The sequence below is a fragment of the Solenopsis invicta genome, chromosome 3 (genome assembly GCF_016802725.1).
Source record: "Solenopsis invicta isolate M01_SB chromosome 3, UNIL_Sinv_3.0, whole genome shotgun sequence".
Lineage (NCBI taxonomy): Eukaryota > Metazoa > Arthropoda > Insecta > Hymenoptera > Formicidae > Solenopsis > Solenopsis invicta.
In genome coordinates this window covers 17,076,456-17,093,096 of record NC_052666.1, presented here as the reverse complement: position 1 = coordinate 17,093,096, position 16,641 = coordinate 17,076,456, and the positions used below count along the sequence as shown (strand labels likewise).

Sequence of the window (16,641 nt, the reverse complement as noted above, 5' to 3'; positions counted from 1 at the left end):
CGATGCATTCGTTCCATATTCCGGTGTCTCGCGTCGTGGTGATCACCTCTATTGGGGACGTAATACCGCGTTCGCTCTCGCCTAGTTACACTCGAGTCGAGGGAAATGGAACTTTTACAAAGGGCGACAGAAGGAAACGTTGTAATCCTGCGGCAGTGAGGGTACGACGAGTATACTATCTGCGCTCACGCCTTGTCTCTCTCTCTCTCTCTCTCTCTCTTTCTCTTTCTCTCTTTCTTTCTCTCTTTCTTCACCGCTTCTCCTTGTCGTATCTCGCGCGCCAATCAATTAATTTTTCTCGATGCGGTCGTTCTATCCGCCGCGATGTTATACATAAATGCATGAGGACTCGTGTGCCGATTTTAAAGACCGATATTTCCCTGTTCAACGAGAGAACGGCAAGCCGCTGTTGGTTACGAGGGAATACGGCTGGTATTTCCGATGCGGTGAAAATTTCAGAAGGGTCCTCGAGAACGCGTCCTCGCACTGACGACGAGAGGGACGACGTGCGGCAAGCGCAATCGTACAAGCGTATTCCGCGTATTTCCCCTTCCGGACACGTTTGTAACGCGACCATGGCTGCGCTTTATAACGAGGTTTGCCGACGTTGTTAGTCTGACGCGTACCACTACCAGAGACAAATGAAAACGAAGAACGGTCATCTCTTCTGGCGTCGTGGCGAGCGACGTTGTATGCAGGAACAGTCATCGGAGAAACGAGTGAAGCAGACGTCGTAGACGTTGATTACTGTTCAATTGGCGGTTAATGAAGCCATATACAGCATCTATTAGTGGTACGCCGCCAGTTCGATTAGTTCGCGGCGTACTGTCGAGTCTTACATCACGTTCGAAGAGGTATCCGCATCTTCAATTATCCCGTACAGTACACGAGAGTTAATAGAGGCACGCGGGAAGAATATACACTCTCTAAATCTCGAGTGAAAAATTACTCGAAAATTGCGCAAGTTCAATTTTCACTCGTTTAGAGTGACGTTTCACTCTACGAGATTTAGAGAGCAGGAATGAGTCGCAAACTTTGTAATTTGAAGCAAGGAAATATTGACGACCATAATCTTCCTCTGCAACTACGAAACAAAGTACTTTTAGTATCTGCCGCGCAGCATCTGTCAATGTAGATCCTATTAAATCTACATCCAATGCTGCCATCCGAGATACTTTTACAAGATTTTCTGCAAACCGCTCGTTACTGCATCTTATTCTCTTTTCTTCCTTGTTTGCCTACGCGGTGTCTCTGAATACGAACAGTTCTTTGTTGAAATGCGTTATATCTTTTAAAGAGATGAGGCAGACAGTCGCTTTATTCTGAAATAAAAGACACGGGACTTTATCTTTACATTGGTGGGATCAACTATATCCGCCAGACGTCATTACGCGAAGTTCTATTAGCCATTGGGTATTTAGATACACCCACATCTGCCATATCATGCCGATGAAATAAAACATCCTTTTACATTTTATATTAAAATAATTTAAATATAGATATATATAGGAAAATTGTAAATATTCTCATGTATTTGTAAATGAGACAAAATTTTAAAACAAGCTTCTCTTTCCATTTAAAATCAAAATGTTATAATTAATTGATGTTTTCAACGGATTTCAATATTTACGTATTTGTCGTAGTGGTTATTTTCAAAAGTCATATTTATAACACTTTATTGCAATGCAGCGAAAAATCGCCCTTTCAAAAGGGGATGACGAAATTGTATTTTACCTCATAAAATAGAAGAGGTTTCTTCTTAGGGTAGGACAAAAAGGACAGGTCAATCCCTTCAGCACTAATGAGGAAAATCGCTCGACCGAGAGATATTAGCTTGACGTTATTAACGTTTTTGTCAAACGAAGTCGTTATTATTATAAGTACTAAATTGCAGCAATTACAATTACGTGAAAAATTATATTATTGGAACAAATGGCTCAACGTGGCGATCGCAACGAAAAAAATATAACGAGGTCCTGTCGTTAATAAATGAAACAATGAAGTCGTAAAATCCCGAATTAATTGTTCTCGAAATAATGAACAGGAGGATTGAATATTTTTGTAATTCATTTGAATTTGTATAAGTGAATATTATTTAACATTAGTAAAATTGAATTACGGACGAGTGTACGTAACAATTACGCTTTTTTGTTTTTCGAACTTTCACACGTCGGATAGCCCGAGTGAATTAAGATCGCACGTTCGCCAAAACTAAATTCCATTTCATTAACGGAATGTGATTGGCCTAGTGCCCAGTATCAGACAATTGTTACACTGCGCGCTCTCGATAATATAGCCCCAGAAATTTTCGCTCTTACAATTGCGCAAATTCGATTGATCTTCTCGATCGCAGCGTAACAAAATTTTCAAAGTGCTATCAATTTTATCGTCGATATCCATGATTCGTACGAATCTCATATTAAATGAAACTCATACGTTTCCCAATTTTGAAGATACCGACGTTGTTTTTTTTTTTTTGCTTGTTCTTACTGCTCGTTTTCGCAATTTTGAATCAACGATTTTTCTTTCAAATCTGTGTGCATTTACTGTATTAAATTATATTGTATTTTATACGAATGATTTCGTACCATTCAATAATATTTAGCCGCTTCGTTCATTTTGTTAGAATCGTTTCAATCCAATCCAATTCAACGAGCCCGTTTTATTACTTTTCTAGTATTTCAAAATATTCGGTAATTCAAACATTTATATGTACAATTTTCTCAATATTATCAATCACAGTATTATTATCCGATCTGCACGAATTTTAATAAAACTTACACGTAAAGCTAACAAGTACGGATGAATGAACACCAGCACTGCCGAGTAGATTGTGTCTACTCTGGCTTGTTTCCGGGAGGAGTGAATACCGGCTAGTTACCGTTTCATTCCCTTGGCTCGACAGTCCAGATTGACGTTGCCGTTCAAGCGCGATGCGAAATAGCGCGCGTCCGAACGCGAGAGCGAAGTGCACCCACGGGTGCATTCGTCCGTGAGAAATTGTGGTCTTCAAAACGAAGACACTCTCCACCGCGGAGAATTAAAAACTCCGACAAAAGATAGAACAACGGACGGTCGCATGAGTTACTACAAGTGCTTGTCACAATATCTTCTTTGAAGATGTAGCAAAATAACAATTCTTTCTTATCAAAAATACACTGGCGGACAGCGAGAAACAATTAAGATTGTCCGGTCGTCGCGCAATAAACAATGTTCCAGTGATAACTGATGATGAGATCAATCGCGTTACAGGTTCGAACGGTTGATAAAATTTTTTTGATACAGACAGAAAGAGAGGAATTCTCTTTGCCCGGAGAACAGAGCACAATTCTCTTTCTGTGAGATCTGTTAGTTTCACTTATCATAATATAATATCCGCGAGCCATAAAGCCGCCGAGGGGCGAGATAGACGCGCCTTCAAAATATGAAAAGAAACGATGCACGACTGAAAGATGGAAGAGCAATATATAAATGCAACAACGCCGCCGCCGGCGCGAGCGGCACAATTCCGCGTCGAGTGATGTATGATTACTGGATTAAATGAAGGCAGAATTGGAGAACACGTCCGTGGCGGAAAGAAATTTTTCGAAATTTTTCTCTCCCTATTTCTCTCCCTTTTATCGATGCTTGGCGCGTTTGCGCTGGGATACGCTAATTTTTCGTGTACCGAAAGATTCTAGCTTGGTGTTAAAGCGCCAAGATCGATTATCCGATCGCTCATACCGGGTAGCCGTTGGTACAATATTTGCTGTAATTTTATTCGGACCAGCTTCCATTACCCCTGCCCCACGCGCACGATCCATCTTCGATTCTCGGCTCGATCGTGCGTATCTACGTATCGGTTCATTCTTGAATTTCTAAGGAGTATTAGATCGTACTCTCGTCATGGCGACCGTCACGTTCCTCGCGCGCGCACTCGAATCTCGATCCGATTTGCGAAATTGGCGCTGAAGCGTGCAACACAAATTGTCTACGTGAGCGTTATTATTAAGTGAAGAATGCGACGACTTTTCTCCAATCGGCGTAACGAGATAGTAAAGTAACGCGTTATCATTTTCATGCAATAAGAAAGAATAAGATAATAGTCAATAATGGTCTTTGCGATGGCAAAGGAATTCCTTGCATATTGAGATGTGTTTTTTTTAGGTGGGGGGGGGGAAGGGTCGCATTTTGTATTCGCGCGACGTAGTTTATCTAAATGGTGAAGATATGAGCGACATTATGGCCGCCAGATGCAAACTTGGTACGCGAATATATCACGTGTGTCTTGAACCTAGAAATGCATCGTTACCTTAAAAAAGGAGGATTTAGAGCGCTAACGAGATTCCGCAGGTCTCATTGACGTGCACAGCGGGATGCATTGTTTCCTCCTGGGCATCTCGGCGTATGTATCTCGACCTCGTCGTATCTCACATACACACACATACTTTCTCCATCTCTATCTCCGCGAGTGCATGTGCAACGCCTATTATTATCGCTTAACGGCGAAGTGGAGAGCTCTCTCCACTCGTGCTGCGCTTTCTCTCGGTCTCACAGGTAGCGTAGCTGCCACACGTAACATTTATCCGCGAAAAGCGAGCGAACGTGCTCTCCCGTGGTAAAACGCTTTTCGATAATCATGTCATCGGATGAGTGCGTCGATGACATAAGTGTGTGTGGACGACACGAAGCGCCGGCGGTAATACGCGCGCGAGGCAATGCTGATATTAAATGCACGAATAAAGTCCGGTTACTAACCTGCGCTAATCCGCGCAGTAAACAAAATCTCCCTCTGTATATCGTTTCCGCGTACATGTGCCGGAATTTAATAGCTCGCGCTATGGCACGAGTCCATTAACTGCGGAGTTTTGCAAATTGAAGCGTACTTGGGTCCGCGCGAGCCTTCACTAATCCATTAGCGACACATATCGAGAGTTGTTGTAATTTCGGGAGGAAAAAAAATTGTTAAAAAGTGTCTTTAGCCCGCGGTACTAACAGAAGTGCCTCCTCCCACTCCTCCCCGCGCGCGAATTGTTTCGCGCGACTAGTAATTCGCAAATCATCGAGGCCGTAAAAAATCGAAGCGCTTTCCATCGTTCGTTAATATCGATTATCGTCGAAGTAGCAAACACATTGCACCTTTCCCTTGGGCGATATATCGTACACACGAATGTGTTTGGCACAGCGCGCACTGCAGCTTAAATCCAATTTCTTTCGCATCAAATTTTCATGCTGTATTATATAGAAAGATTCTCTATATACTCCACCACGAAAAACCCATTTGCGAAAAATTGAATCTAAGACGTTTTGCCCGCGTACCGAATATTCGTACCTATCTCCGGAATTCAAATAACTGTTGCAGTCTACGGCTGTTCGCAAACAAACAGAAAATGTGCTTTGAGAATACCCACTCTGCAATTATATTCTTAAGAGTTTTATCGTGTAATCTAACTTGGTGAATTTCCGTGTCATTTACTCGATTAAACTATAAATATTATTTTTATACAATTATACCCAAGTATAAAGTCGCACGTCTGGTATCTAACTGTAAGTGTTATCTCAAGGTGTTTGTGCGCATAAAGTAAATGATTATTGCCGTTTGTCCATCATACATTTGAATAAAAACGAATCGAGTTACACCTAGAATAGCAGAGAATAAAAGAACAATTCTCGGCAGACGAAATCTCATATTCGGAATGCGAGGTGAGCATATCTGTAAATGAATGTGAAACACATCCGTGACAAAGTGCCGTGCTCGTTCTGCGTACCGCCTCGCACGTAGGAAGTCCAATTTCGTTCTTCAACCTCGACGGTCCTCATCGCCCGCTTCGGGCAGATATAAGGCGCTGCCAAGAATTCGATGGGGCATCATTTCTTCCCGGAACACTTTTATGTAGAGAAAGGGAGTTGCAACGGCAACGAGGCTTTTTCTACGCGATATTGTATATTGAACTACACATATACGTGTTATATGCACGTAATAATTATACCTTCGAAATATAACCTACGTAATCTAGATCTTGTTGTGTTCTCTCAATATTTACGCGAAAATATTATTTTCTAAATCAACATATTGCATTTTGCACGTGATACCTTTCGCTATATAATTCTGTTATATCAGTTTTAATAATAAATAACTCATTTGCATTCTATTATTGCGTCCGCGTATCACTTGTCTAATTTATTCATATAATAATTTGTTTTATTATTATTTGTTATTTAACATGATATCGAATATTTTTCTGAAATTGATTTGATATTTATATTGAGACAAATTTAATAAAAATATGCACGTTCCTTGGCGGTTCAACAAATTCTAGTCCTCTTTGCATAGCCGTGGTATCTCTTTTTTTTTTCACGAATTTCTTGCCGTACGCAGGAATTCCGGGCAACGTTACAGAAGAATTATCTTAAAAGAGAAGAAGAGAAAGAGCAAGGATTAACGAATAAAGAGGAGAACGCATTAAGAGTGGAAAAAATTGTGTGCCGGGGGAGAAAGAGAAAAATAGTTATATTCAAGAGTCCTCCTCAAATGCGACTTTTAACTATTTTTCTTTCTCCTTACTCTTTTTGCTGCATTTCTTCTTACTAGCCAAAAGAAATTATTCTTTTCTCGCCATATATATCTTCTACATCTATATATCCATATTTAAAGTCAACATAAATCTCTAGAAACACATTCTCTCTCTTCTTCGAATCCTTAAATATTTTATGAACTTGTTCGAATACGTTTTTCTGAAGACGTACACAGTGTATGTAGCAGAAATCGGAAAATGTTTCGCGCGCATGTACACAAACGTATAAATTTATTTTTTAAATATTTTCTTTTAAAAATATTTTAGACTAGAGAATTCAAATGGTATACTGAATCTATGTTTGAAAACTAAATTTGCTTGCGATTAAAATCGCGCGTTGAGGAAATTTAATAAAAAGAACAGTAACAAAGAGAATTAGCGTGTGTAGCGCTCGGCGATCAGATAAATCGCAATTTCCGCGATGAGAAAGAGAAGGAGGGACAAAATTAACGAATTCGGTCTCTTTCATCTCTATTTGAAGGCTCTCTCCGACACACGTTCCATTCTTTCGGAAACCATCTCTATTAGACGGACTTCCGTATCAAGCCGCGATTACAGGGCTAAATATAAAAGGATAAAGAGGTAATTGAAAAACATGGGCAAAGATTGCTATGTGTAAAACGAAGGAAAAGAATAGATAAAAATGGAATGTTACGGCGATATGGAAGCTCGCGGTAAGCTGCACAAAGCTGAATTCACTTGTTGCACTTTGCAAATGAAAGATTATTGTACGAACATCTGTGGATTACATGTGTCGCGTTTCTAATTAAGAGCAACCCAGATTTGATCTGTCATCTCGTCTCGCCTCAGGATGTCCAATCGGAACATTTTCTCTCTCGCGCGATTCTAATTTTGCGAAACCAGACGAATAAATAACAGTGTGCTCTGCATAAGGTGCAGGTGCGCTGCATAAGGGGCAACAAGCGGATTACAAGGTCCGAATGCGAAAGAAGACTCTATTTGTCTTTAAAATAAATCACTCTTGGTCCCGAACGACATCCCAACTTCCCGCACATTCAAAATCAATCTAACTATAAGCTTCACCCTTTCGCTTAACTTCATCTATCCCACTATCACGTTATTGGACTCTCCGACATAAGTCTGTTCTTCAATTTAGACTTGCGAGAAGAGATTACGTTGCCCAAAGACAAAGAGATTGTAAGAAGAGGAGAAATTATCCACTCTATCATTTTAAAACTAATACTATCAAGTACACAATTTACAATAACAATTAAAAAAGTAATAAAAATATTACATTGTCACAATAGAATATAAAAAAACGAAGTACTTTAACGCAAAGCAACTTGAATGAAACACAGTGAAGAAATTGGAGAGATAATCACAATAATTGATGCATCGCAAGTATAATTTAAAATGGAATAAGAAGAAAAAGAAACCATTAGAGCAAACTCATGTGATCATATGAGCGTAGAAAAAAAGTCGCAAAGGGGGGAAAAATTGACTGCATTAATCGCGTTAGAAGAAAGCGAGAGGAAGAAGAGGGTACAGTAACGAACTCCCGCGACGAGCGCAACCGGCAGCAGCCGCAACGACCAAGAGGAAACGACGCGTGCGGATACGCTGCGGAGCGGAGGCAGAAAGAGAGACACCGGTCTCTCGCGTTCAATACGCATGCGAGGTAAAGCGTGTGCGCGGGCGCGTACAACACGGGCCTCTTTTCGATCGACGGTGTCGGTGGCAGCAGCAACGGTGGCGGCGGTGGCGGCGGCGACGGCGGTGGTGGTAGCGACGGCGACGACGGCGGCGACGACCCCGCGACGTCGACGTCGGCTGGCTGGCGGCGGCGGCGGCGGCGGAAACGGCGCGTCGGGGCGGCACCAGCGGTGGCCGCAGCAGGTGAACGGCGGTGTGCGGCGGTCGCACACGGTTCGGCCCGATACAGTCGTGGAGGGAGTGCGAAATCACGCTGACGCTGTGAGTGGCGCGCATCACGTCGTCGTGCTTGAAGCGCTGGAACGTGCCGATCGAACGTGTCATCGAGGACGCGAGTGAACGTCGGGTGAAGAAAAAGAAAAAAGTTATCTCCCCCCGGGGGAGGGCTAAGAAAGTTGCTGAAGGTCTTCCGAGAGGGTGGAAGAAGAATCGGCAGTGAGAGAAACTTGGGTAGCGCGAAAAAGGAAAACAAACGAGAAGGGGCCGACGCGACGAGGGGAAAAACAATGTGAGGAACAAAGTGTGGATCGAGAAAAGAAAAAAGGATGTGAAGAAGTGCGAGAGGATATTGGAGTGATACCAAAAAAGCGCGTGGCACTGGATACCGCCAACGGGATCGACGATGTGGTTCTGCGACAAAGAATTGCTGTGCGGTAACGCGCGATCGCTTCGTCGATTTCCGTGATCGCGATTCATCAGCCGGGATCTCTTGGGTCTCCAAGGAGACCTTCTGCAAGGTCTAGCGGTCCAGCGCGCTCTTCTTCAAGACCCCCCCCGTGTGTCGTTTACGCGTTGTGCGCGACGCGTCGCGGAACCGTCGATCTCAGCGATCGGAGATCGCTCGCGTGCAATCCGACCGCCGGTCTCTCATCTCCCGCCTTCGTAAATCCGCCTTGAGGAAAAGGAGGATGCGCGGATATCGCGCGCGTGATAATCGGCAGACGTGCCGTCCGGGTTCCGGACTTGACTAAAGTTCTTCAAAGGAGGAAAGAGGAAATCCGCCGCCGTTGTTGGATCAGTGTGCGTTCAGACAGTGCGGGTGGATGTACGACGACGACGACGACGACGTTCCCTGGTGATCGGTGTTGCTATGATCGTGCCGCGTTGGTCCCGTCACGTGGAACGATCATGATTTACTTTAGGCCGCACGACGGTAGGAGTCTACGGTACAACGCGAACGCGAGACACTTGAACGTGCTCGTCGTGCCGCTCTTTCCGCTCTGGATTATCGGCGCGTTCTGCGTGAAGGACAGTAAGTGGCTGTTGAATTTCGTTGTTGTATTTTATCGTATTTGCGCGAGCTTTCGAAGGTCGAGCAGCGGGTGTCGACCTGGTTCTCGCTTTTCAGAATTTCTACCATTTCCAGCTACCTGTTTATCAAATGTGAACAAATTATTCGAAAGTTTTGAGGAGGGGAAAGTTAAATAAGTGGTTTAAAGGAGTTTTCTGTTCTTATGAATTGGTTTCATAAGATCGACTCGAGATTTTCTACTTAATGGGTTTAAATTAAATCGAGAAAATATTTTTTAAACCGGTCTCATCTTCCAAAGGAGCAAACACTTGTAAGGGAGAAGAGTCGTAAAATATTCTTTACGTATGAAATGACGTATTACTTTAGATATAATTTAAGTACAAAAGCTAAATTACATAATTATACCTAATATTAACCCTGATTGTCTGATTGAAAGGCGCATTAAAATCTTGGAAAATGAAATATTTCATTCATTCGCGATCAAGCACGCTTTCGGAGTTGCACGGTTCCACCATGTAACCCTTTCGTCTAGTTATCGTTTAATTACGACGTGCGAACGACCGATTTTGCGCCGGATGGCATCACGGCGGACCAAACCGGACATCGGCTTATAACGAATATTTTAACACTGATGGATCAAAGGCGACTCCTCTCTTTGACGGTAGTTTCGGACGCTGCTTTCGGAGCCAAGCGGCCCGTCAATGGTCCGGTGTTTGCATATCGGTGACACTGCGGCTCGTTTACCGCCACTTACTTCGCCACCCCCGGTCGGTCATCCGCAAATACGGTTGCGCGACATACGTTGCCGAGCATCGCCCTCGTTTGCGTTGTCAAAAGCCCCTCGGAAGCGATACGTGTCGGCTCATTATTACGCGAGATGAATCAGTCCGGGTGACGGTCGCAAAAAGAGATCCATCAAAAAAGTGACAACGGCTGCACCGCGTAACGAGTTGCGCCGACTGGAGCGAAACAATTCCGGAATGCGGCGGCAAGTTTGATGAATGCACAGATCTGTGTAGAATCAAACTTCGCTCTTTGACACGTGACTCTATTGTCCTGCGAATAGAAGCTCGAAGGGACAAATTCCCATCTTAATTCAACGTGACAAAGCAAAGGCCTTTGTGGATCCGTTCGCAATTCGACTGTTACGTATGCGCCGATAGTGTAACGCTTGTTGCACGTGACGTGAGATCGATCGAATAATTATCGTGCCAGACCGGAAAGTTTTTCACCGCGTTAACGCGGTAACAATGCGAGAGGAACTTAACTTCCGTTGGTGGAATTTTTCATTGGAATGAAAGATATTAGCGCGCCCCACGGTAAAGCGGCAGAAGTGTTAATAATGTCAAAGTGTGGTCGAGGGAGCCGCTTGAAAGACTCACTAGATCGTCGTGATAATCTTAACGGCTTTGCCATTCAGATTTCCTCTGCTGTATAATTTCAACTAGCTACTTGAAGAAAGTTAATCAAGATTCACTTAATATAAGATTTTCGTGAAATATTTACATCTGAATTAGAATTTGTTTGAATTAGACGAACATACATGATATTGTACCACTTGCAGCAATAATGGTACTCGTTACATGATGAGAATTATAACTTTTTTTATACGTCGATAAAAACTTGGATAATTGCATAATTACTTATTTAATCAATGGATCCTTACTCAAAGTTAAGAAGATCTTATCAAATAGTAAAATATTTTATCAAACGAATAATTCATTTCCCTGTTAAAAAGAGATTAGAAATCGAAGCAAATTTCGTTATAGATGAAAACTCTATCTGGCAAACTATTAAGTTGCAATAAATTACTGACTAAAGTTATGTCATTTGCGCACATATACATATTTAGATCGTGTCAAAGAGAAGCATTTTAGTCTGCTATAGACCTCTGGTTACTTGAATGGAGGAAGTTCGTGGTCGGCTTTGGTGAAACGTTAGAATCTCACACGCGAGGATGACCGGCGATTGGCTTGCCTTAGTTGGTATTCAGTTGATTCCTCTGCTCGAATATATATAAGCGGGCATCGTTGTTGCTTACAAAGGACTGCGACTGCTATTCGCACGAGATGTTCCGTTTCAGGTGGCGTTGTCGAGCCAAAGATAAACGGCCGCGACGAAGCGCGGAACCCCAAAGAGGAAATCTCGTTTCGGTACTTGTGAACGAGTATTTAACGTCGTAATCCAATTTTCTTTATCGACGCGATAAATACGTTGAGATTTAATCCGAATCGCTCGTCGAAGGTGTGACGTCACAGTATTAATAGATGTCGATGTTAAATGTACATTATTTACTATGCACGTTCTAATTATACTGCAATTAATAAAGTGATTATAGAAAAGATATGGTTTACTATTTTAGGCATGAGTCGCGGCATTTCCACGGTCACGTTCGCGTGAAGAATTTCTCATATAGATTTGGAATTTTGAATGAACCCCTTCGCGCGGAGATATCTTATAATCGAATTTTGTTTGACTGAACTTTTCGTGAAAAGAATGTGGTTTATAAATTATTCTATCAATTATTTCATTACCCGTTACTTGTCCATAGTATTAATAACTATCTGTCCATTTCACTACCCATCAGTTAAATGATTTTATTTAGAATTATATGTTACTGTCAATCAACCAACAAAACAACGAATTATTTCTATTCGATAATAGTGTATCTACCGTTAATTAGTTCTGTCATGCTTAATGATTGGCCTCGTTGATTCGCAATACCTATAATGCACGTTTACACGTGCGTCAAAGCGTATTCCGCACGCGTTAATATTCCCTACGTCGAAACGAACGATAAATTTGGTCGGGCTTATTTACCACCGGTGGTGATTAATTCCAGAGCGGATCGAAATTTGCTGAAATGGCAACAGGGCCCCACGTCCCCTCCCCCACCGTGTCCCGTTTTGTCATAAGTCAAAAAGTTACGACAAGCCGCGCTACACGTTTATCATCGCTAACGCTTCTCGCAACTCATCATACAGACGGATCACGTCACGGCGTCATGCCAGGAGTTATAGTGTTTCCAACAGCGGAGCAGTAGCAGAAGCAGCAGTTCATCCTCTCGACAAACAGATTCTCATCCGGCGACTGCCATGCACCCGGTCGAATTTTAAAGCGAGCTTACTCGCCGCCAGATCAAATACGACGTAAGGTCGATCCCTCGTTTAACATCTCGCACTGGGAGAACGTTTTCTAAAACACTTTCGGAGAATCTCGTACGTGCTCAAGAGCACAGCTAGCTCGATGATCGATAGTGCTCGCGCGTGCAGCGGCGTTCCGCTCTTACGCTCTAATTCTACGCTAAAATGCTTCCGCTTTACGCAATAGATTTTCGTTTCCACGCTCTTCGTAATCTCTTAAGTTAAAGGTGCCACACTATATTATATAATGTATGTATTCTTCACTATGTACGTTGTATAAAGTGTATGTTCTTTGCAATATATTTTTCGCACGACTGATTATTCTAACAAAAGATGAATTAGATAAAAACTCACCGTTTAAACAACAAAGATAGTAAGAGGTCGGCGCGCAAATTAGTGCATAAATAATTTAAATAGTAATTTAAATAATATTAACGAAATAATTTAACGAACAATATTTGAACAATATATGTGACTATTCTAATTTATTTTCGAAATACATGTAATACGTCCAAAAGAATAAAAGAATGTTATATGTAGATTGACATAGAGCTTGGGTGGAACTAATATTAAAACCGAAATGTCGTTTTTATTATGTATATCAAATTACTCTTTGAACAGCATTTATATGAATTTTCGATTCTGTTTTTAAAGAGTAATACTGTTCTCTATATTGCTTTTTTTGTACGATGCAAAGCGAGATGAGTTTTATGCTTTTTCATAATCGCTCAATACGATTATCAATGTCGTTGTCTCTTTATGTGATGCGCGTTTTTTTTTTATTATAAACGATGATAAAATAAATGTATAATTTGTTCAAATTGCATCTGAGTGCACACCTCGGTTTATCTGTCAATCGCATTTATGTCTACAAAAAGGTATATATGCATCACTTGACACATACGCATAGCTGAACAAGCCTGTGGCATTTCGTGTGTAAAAGCGATCGTACAAATAAAATTTTTTATAAATATAAAATCTTGAATGCATAGAAACTTTAATAAAATTCTTCTTGAATGTCACAGTTATACAACTTTTTTATTAATACAGAAAGGTAGAGGGTTTTTTTTAAGAGGGTTTTTTTCGTTTTTCGTATCATTTTTATATCTTTTTTTAAGACTTTTTTCAAAGTATAAAAGCTATAAACTTTTAACTTAATATATTTATTTTTTGATATTTGAATGTTCATCAAAATGTTTTTCAAATATTAAAAAATTAATTTTGGTAATTATTCATATAAATCTCTTAGAGCATGTAAAAAATATCGATTCACTTTTACTACAATTCACGAGATGCATTATCTGAAATAAAAATTGAAAGAAATTTTTAATCTATATACAAAATATAGTTCTTGTCCAAATAAGCAAGTTAATTGGTTTGTGTTTAAAAACAACTAAATTTTGAAAAAAATTCATTTTTTTTTTTTTTTTTTTAATAATTACTTATTTTACTAATAGAAAAATCGAAAAGTTGAAATTTTTACTTGATTGTAGATCGGACAAGCGAGAAAAACATGTTGTGAATATCTAAAAATTTTGAGTCAATTGAATTAAAACCAGCAAAGTTAATACAACAGCAGTTTTTTAAATTATATTATTTCGCAAAAAAAAACGCGTTAAAATTTGCAAACAGTTTTTACGTTAACAAAAACTTTTATAAATCTTTTACCTTTAATCTACTCGTTTTTTCCCCAGATTCAAACTTAAAAAGCGTAAAAAAAACAATCGATTTTTTGGAAATCCTAAAGCGATAATACCTCCTTAATAGGGTATGAGATTAAGAGATCGTATCGAAAACATCGGAAAATATCGTCGACGGGCGATTGCGTTATCGACAACGCGGTCAGCTGTTAATCGAGCACCCGTCGCTCGCCATTCCTTCGGATGAAGTATGGGACGTTCCTTTCCGTGTCTGCTGGCCGACGATAAGTTCCGCGGGCAGCAGGAATTTCTAACACTTCACGGCTCGGAGGGACTTTCGTCTGTTGGAACAGTTTCGCTGGCTTCTCTGCGGGATTTGCCGGATCAAGCCCAATCTCCCTTGAATTTTAATGACGGTAGCCGGAGCGAGTGCCCCGTGGTACGAGCGCACCGTCGTATACACCGCCATACGTGCGATCTTAAGCGTGTGCGGCTTGACTGACTCTCATATGTCAGTCATATATACTTCACTTCGTTTCTTTACGGCGCAAGGTACTTCGGGGAAGCGTAGATGCTATTGTGGATCGCTGTCATTTATACTGACGTAAAATGCTACGTAGACGCTCGAGGCGGAACACTTTATCTCCTACGCGCGCGCTGAAACCCGACTTTTACGTTTTTCCCCGGGATTATTAGCGTACTGCGTTAGCGCTTTTAATTCTCACGCTTGAATCAAAGCGGACCCGTGTCCTCTGAAATTAAACTCGCGAGCTACCGTTGTCGGAGAATACATTAAAAATGAGAGCCACATAATGCAATGAGGAGTACGTAAAGCATTAACTTGTGAAATAAAAATGTTAACGTTTCTTTTTTTTTTTTTTATATCTAGGTATCGCGTATCATGTAGTAAGCCCGAGAAACGTCAGCCAACTAATTGGCGCGTATATTCACAAATTTCAGTTCACATGTGAATCATGAAAAAATAGTAACATTGACATTAATTTCGCATATCGAGTTCCGCTCTCAATTAGCAGAGATAGAGATAGAGAAATTTTTTCAGTCTCGCACCCACGCGCGGCATTCTCTCGAATTGATTTTCGTTGACGTTGACGAGCCAATTACCATTGTTGTCGATATTTGATCCCACTGTCATTTTTCTAGTCTAAAAATTGCATTGCGCGATATGTTACAGTGCAATCGAAATCAATAAAAGTATTATTAATACAGGGAAGTGTCGCGCTGAACCTGTCGGCAAAATAATTTCGGCAATCTCCGGAGATAGTTTTAGCATGAAACTTTACTATCCGTTTCCCAAAGCGATGACATAAGACGTCTGATTGCGTCACCGCGAGTTGCGGCTGAACTCGGGTCGCGTCGTCGCATGTGGAAGCCGATTAATCGATCTCGTGCATATCAGTGACGCCAGCGAGAAAGAAAACTGTCAAGCTGAAACGTTATCACTGTCAGCCGCAGTGGCCATAAAAATTAGTTTTATACGGAATTATCGATTTTCCATCGTAGCACGAACGACATCTTTATTACGGCAAGGACCCGTTCGCTCGAGTTATGGATGCAAAAAAAATTGTTTAAGCTCCTCGTGTGTCATGCGGGACAAAATTCACGCGCCCCGTTATTCTTATTGCCGCGCGCGCGGTCTCATTGAAATTCAATGCAAGTCTCCGAATTGCGCGGCATAGCGAATAGCAAACGCTCCCGTTCTCGCGCTCTCGCACGTTTACTATATAAAATATTAAAATTATCATCCTTATCGTACGAAAAGATAGACACAAATTCTTGCCGCACAACTCCGCTCGTATACCTCCGAGAGGAGGATACTTCCGCGTGTGCCCTCGAACAATACCATAGATTAATTCGTACAGAGGCGCAGAACGCATCGGCTGATCAAAGGGGTCAATTATGCGATCGGCATTGAAATGTCTGTTATACGCAGCTGGGTGCATTTTGTGTTGCCCGGGGTTCAATACGCATTTAACTGTGTGACACGCGGCACCCTTATAAATCGGCCGAAAGGCCCCGTTTCTCGCGCACGCTAAACATGGCTAATGGATTGAATCGAGATGTGATATCGGACTGCACGCTGAACGCTGATATCAAATCTGCGTGCGTCCGTGTGACATCGTCCAGGTCGATTAATCGACACCGTGTACGACACCGCCGTGTATGACACCGCCGGCTACAACGTTGCCTGGTTTTACGATCGGCGCAGCCGGGGGAGCTCGTCCTTACTGGCGAATATCTTGGAGCGCGTTTCGGGCGCACATTCGAGCGTCATCGTCGTCACAGCCGCGTTAATCGCGAACGTGACAACGGCCGGATAATTTCTCGGCCGCGTGATATTGCGCACGTTAGCGTACGGT

General features: G+C 41.7%; 1 protein-coding gene across 3 annotated transcripts in view; it reads left to right on the top strand.

Annotated features, from left to right (window-relative positions):
- LOC105202773 (nephrin) overlaps positions 1-16,641 on the top strand; it is a 291,450-nt gene that overhangs the window by 58,637 nt on the left and 216,172 nt on the right. The window contains exon 1 of one of the 3 annotated variants that reach the window (XM_026135812.2): positions 8,361-9,480. The exons of the other annotated variants lie outside the window; for them this stretch is intronic. Within the exon in view, the coding sequence (XP_025991597.2) occupies positions 9,357-9,480 (124 nt within the window). The 5' untranslated portion in view covers positions 8,361-9,356. Of the gene's footprint in view, positions 1-8,360; positions 9,481-16,641 lie in introns of those variants that run through there. 3 annotated transcript variants of the gene reach the window in all.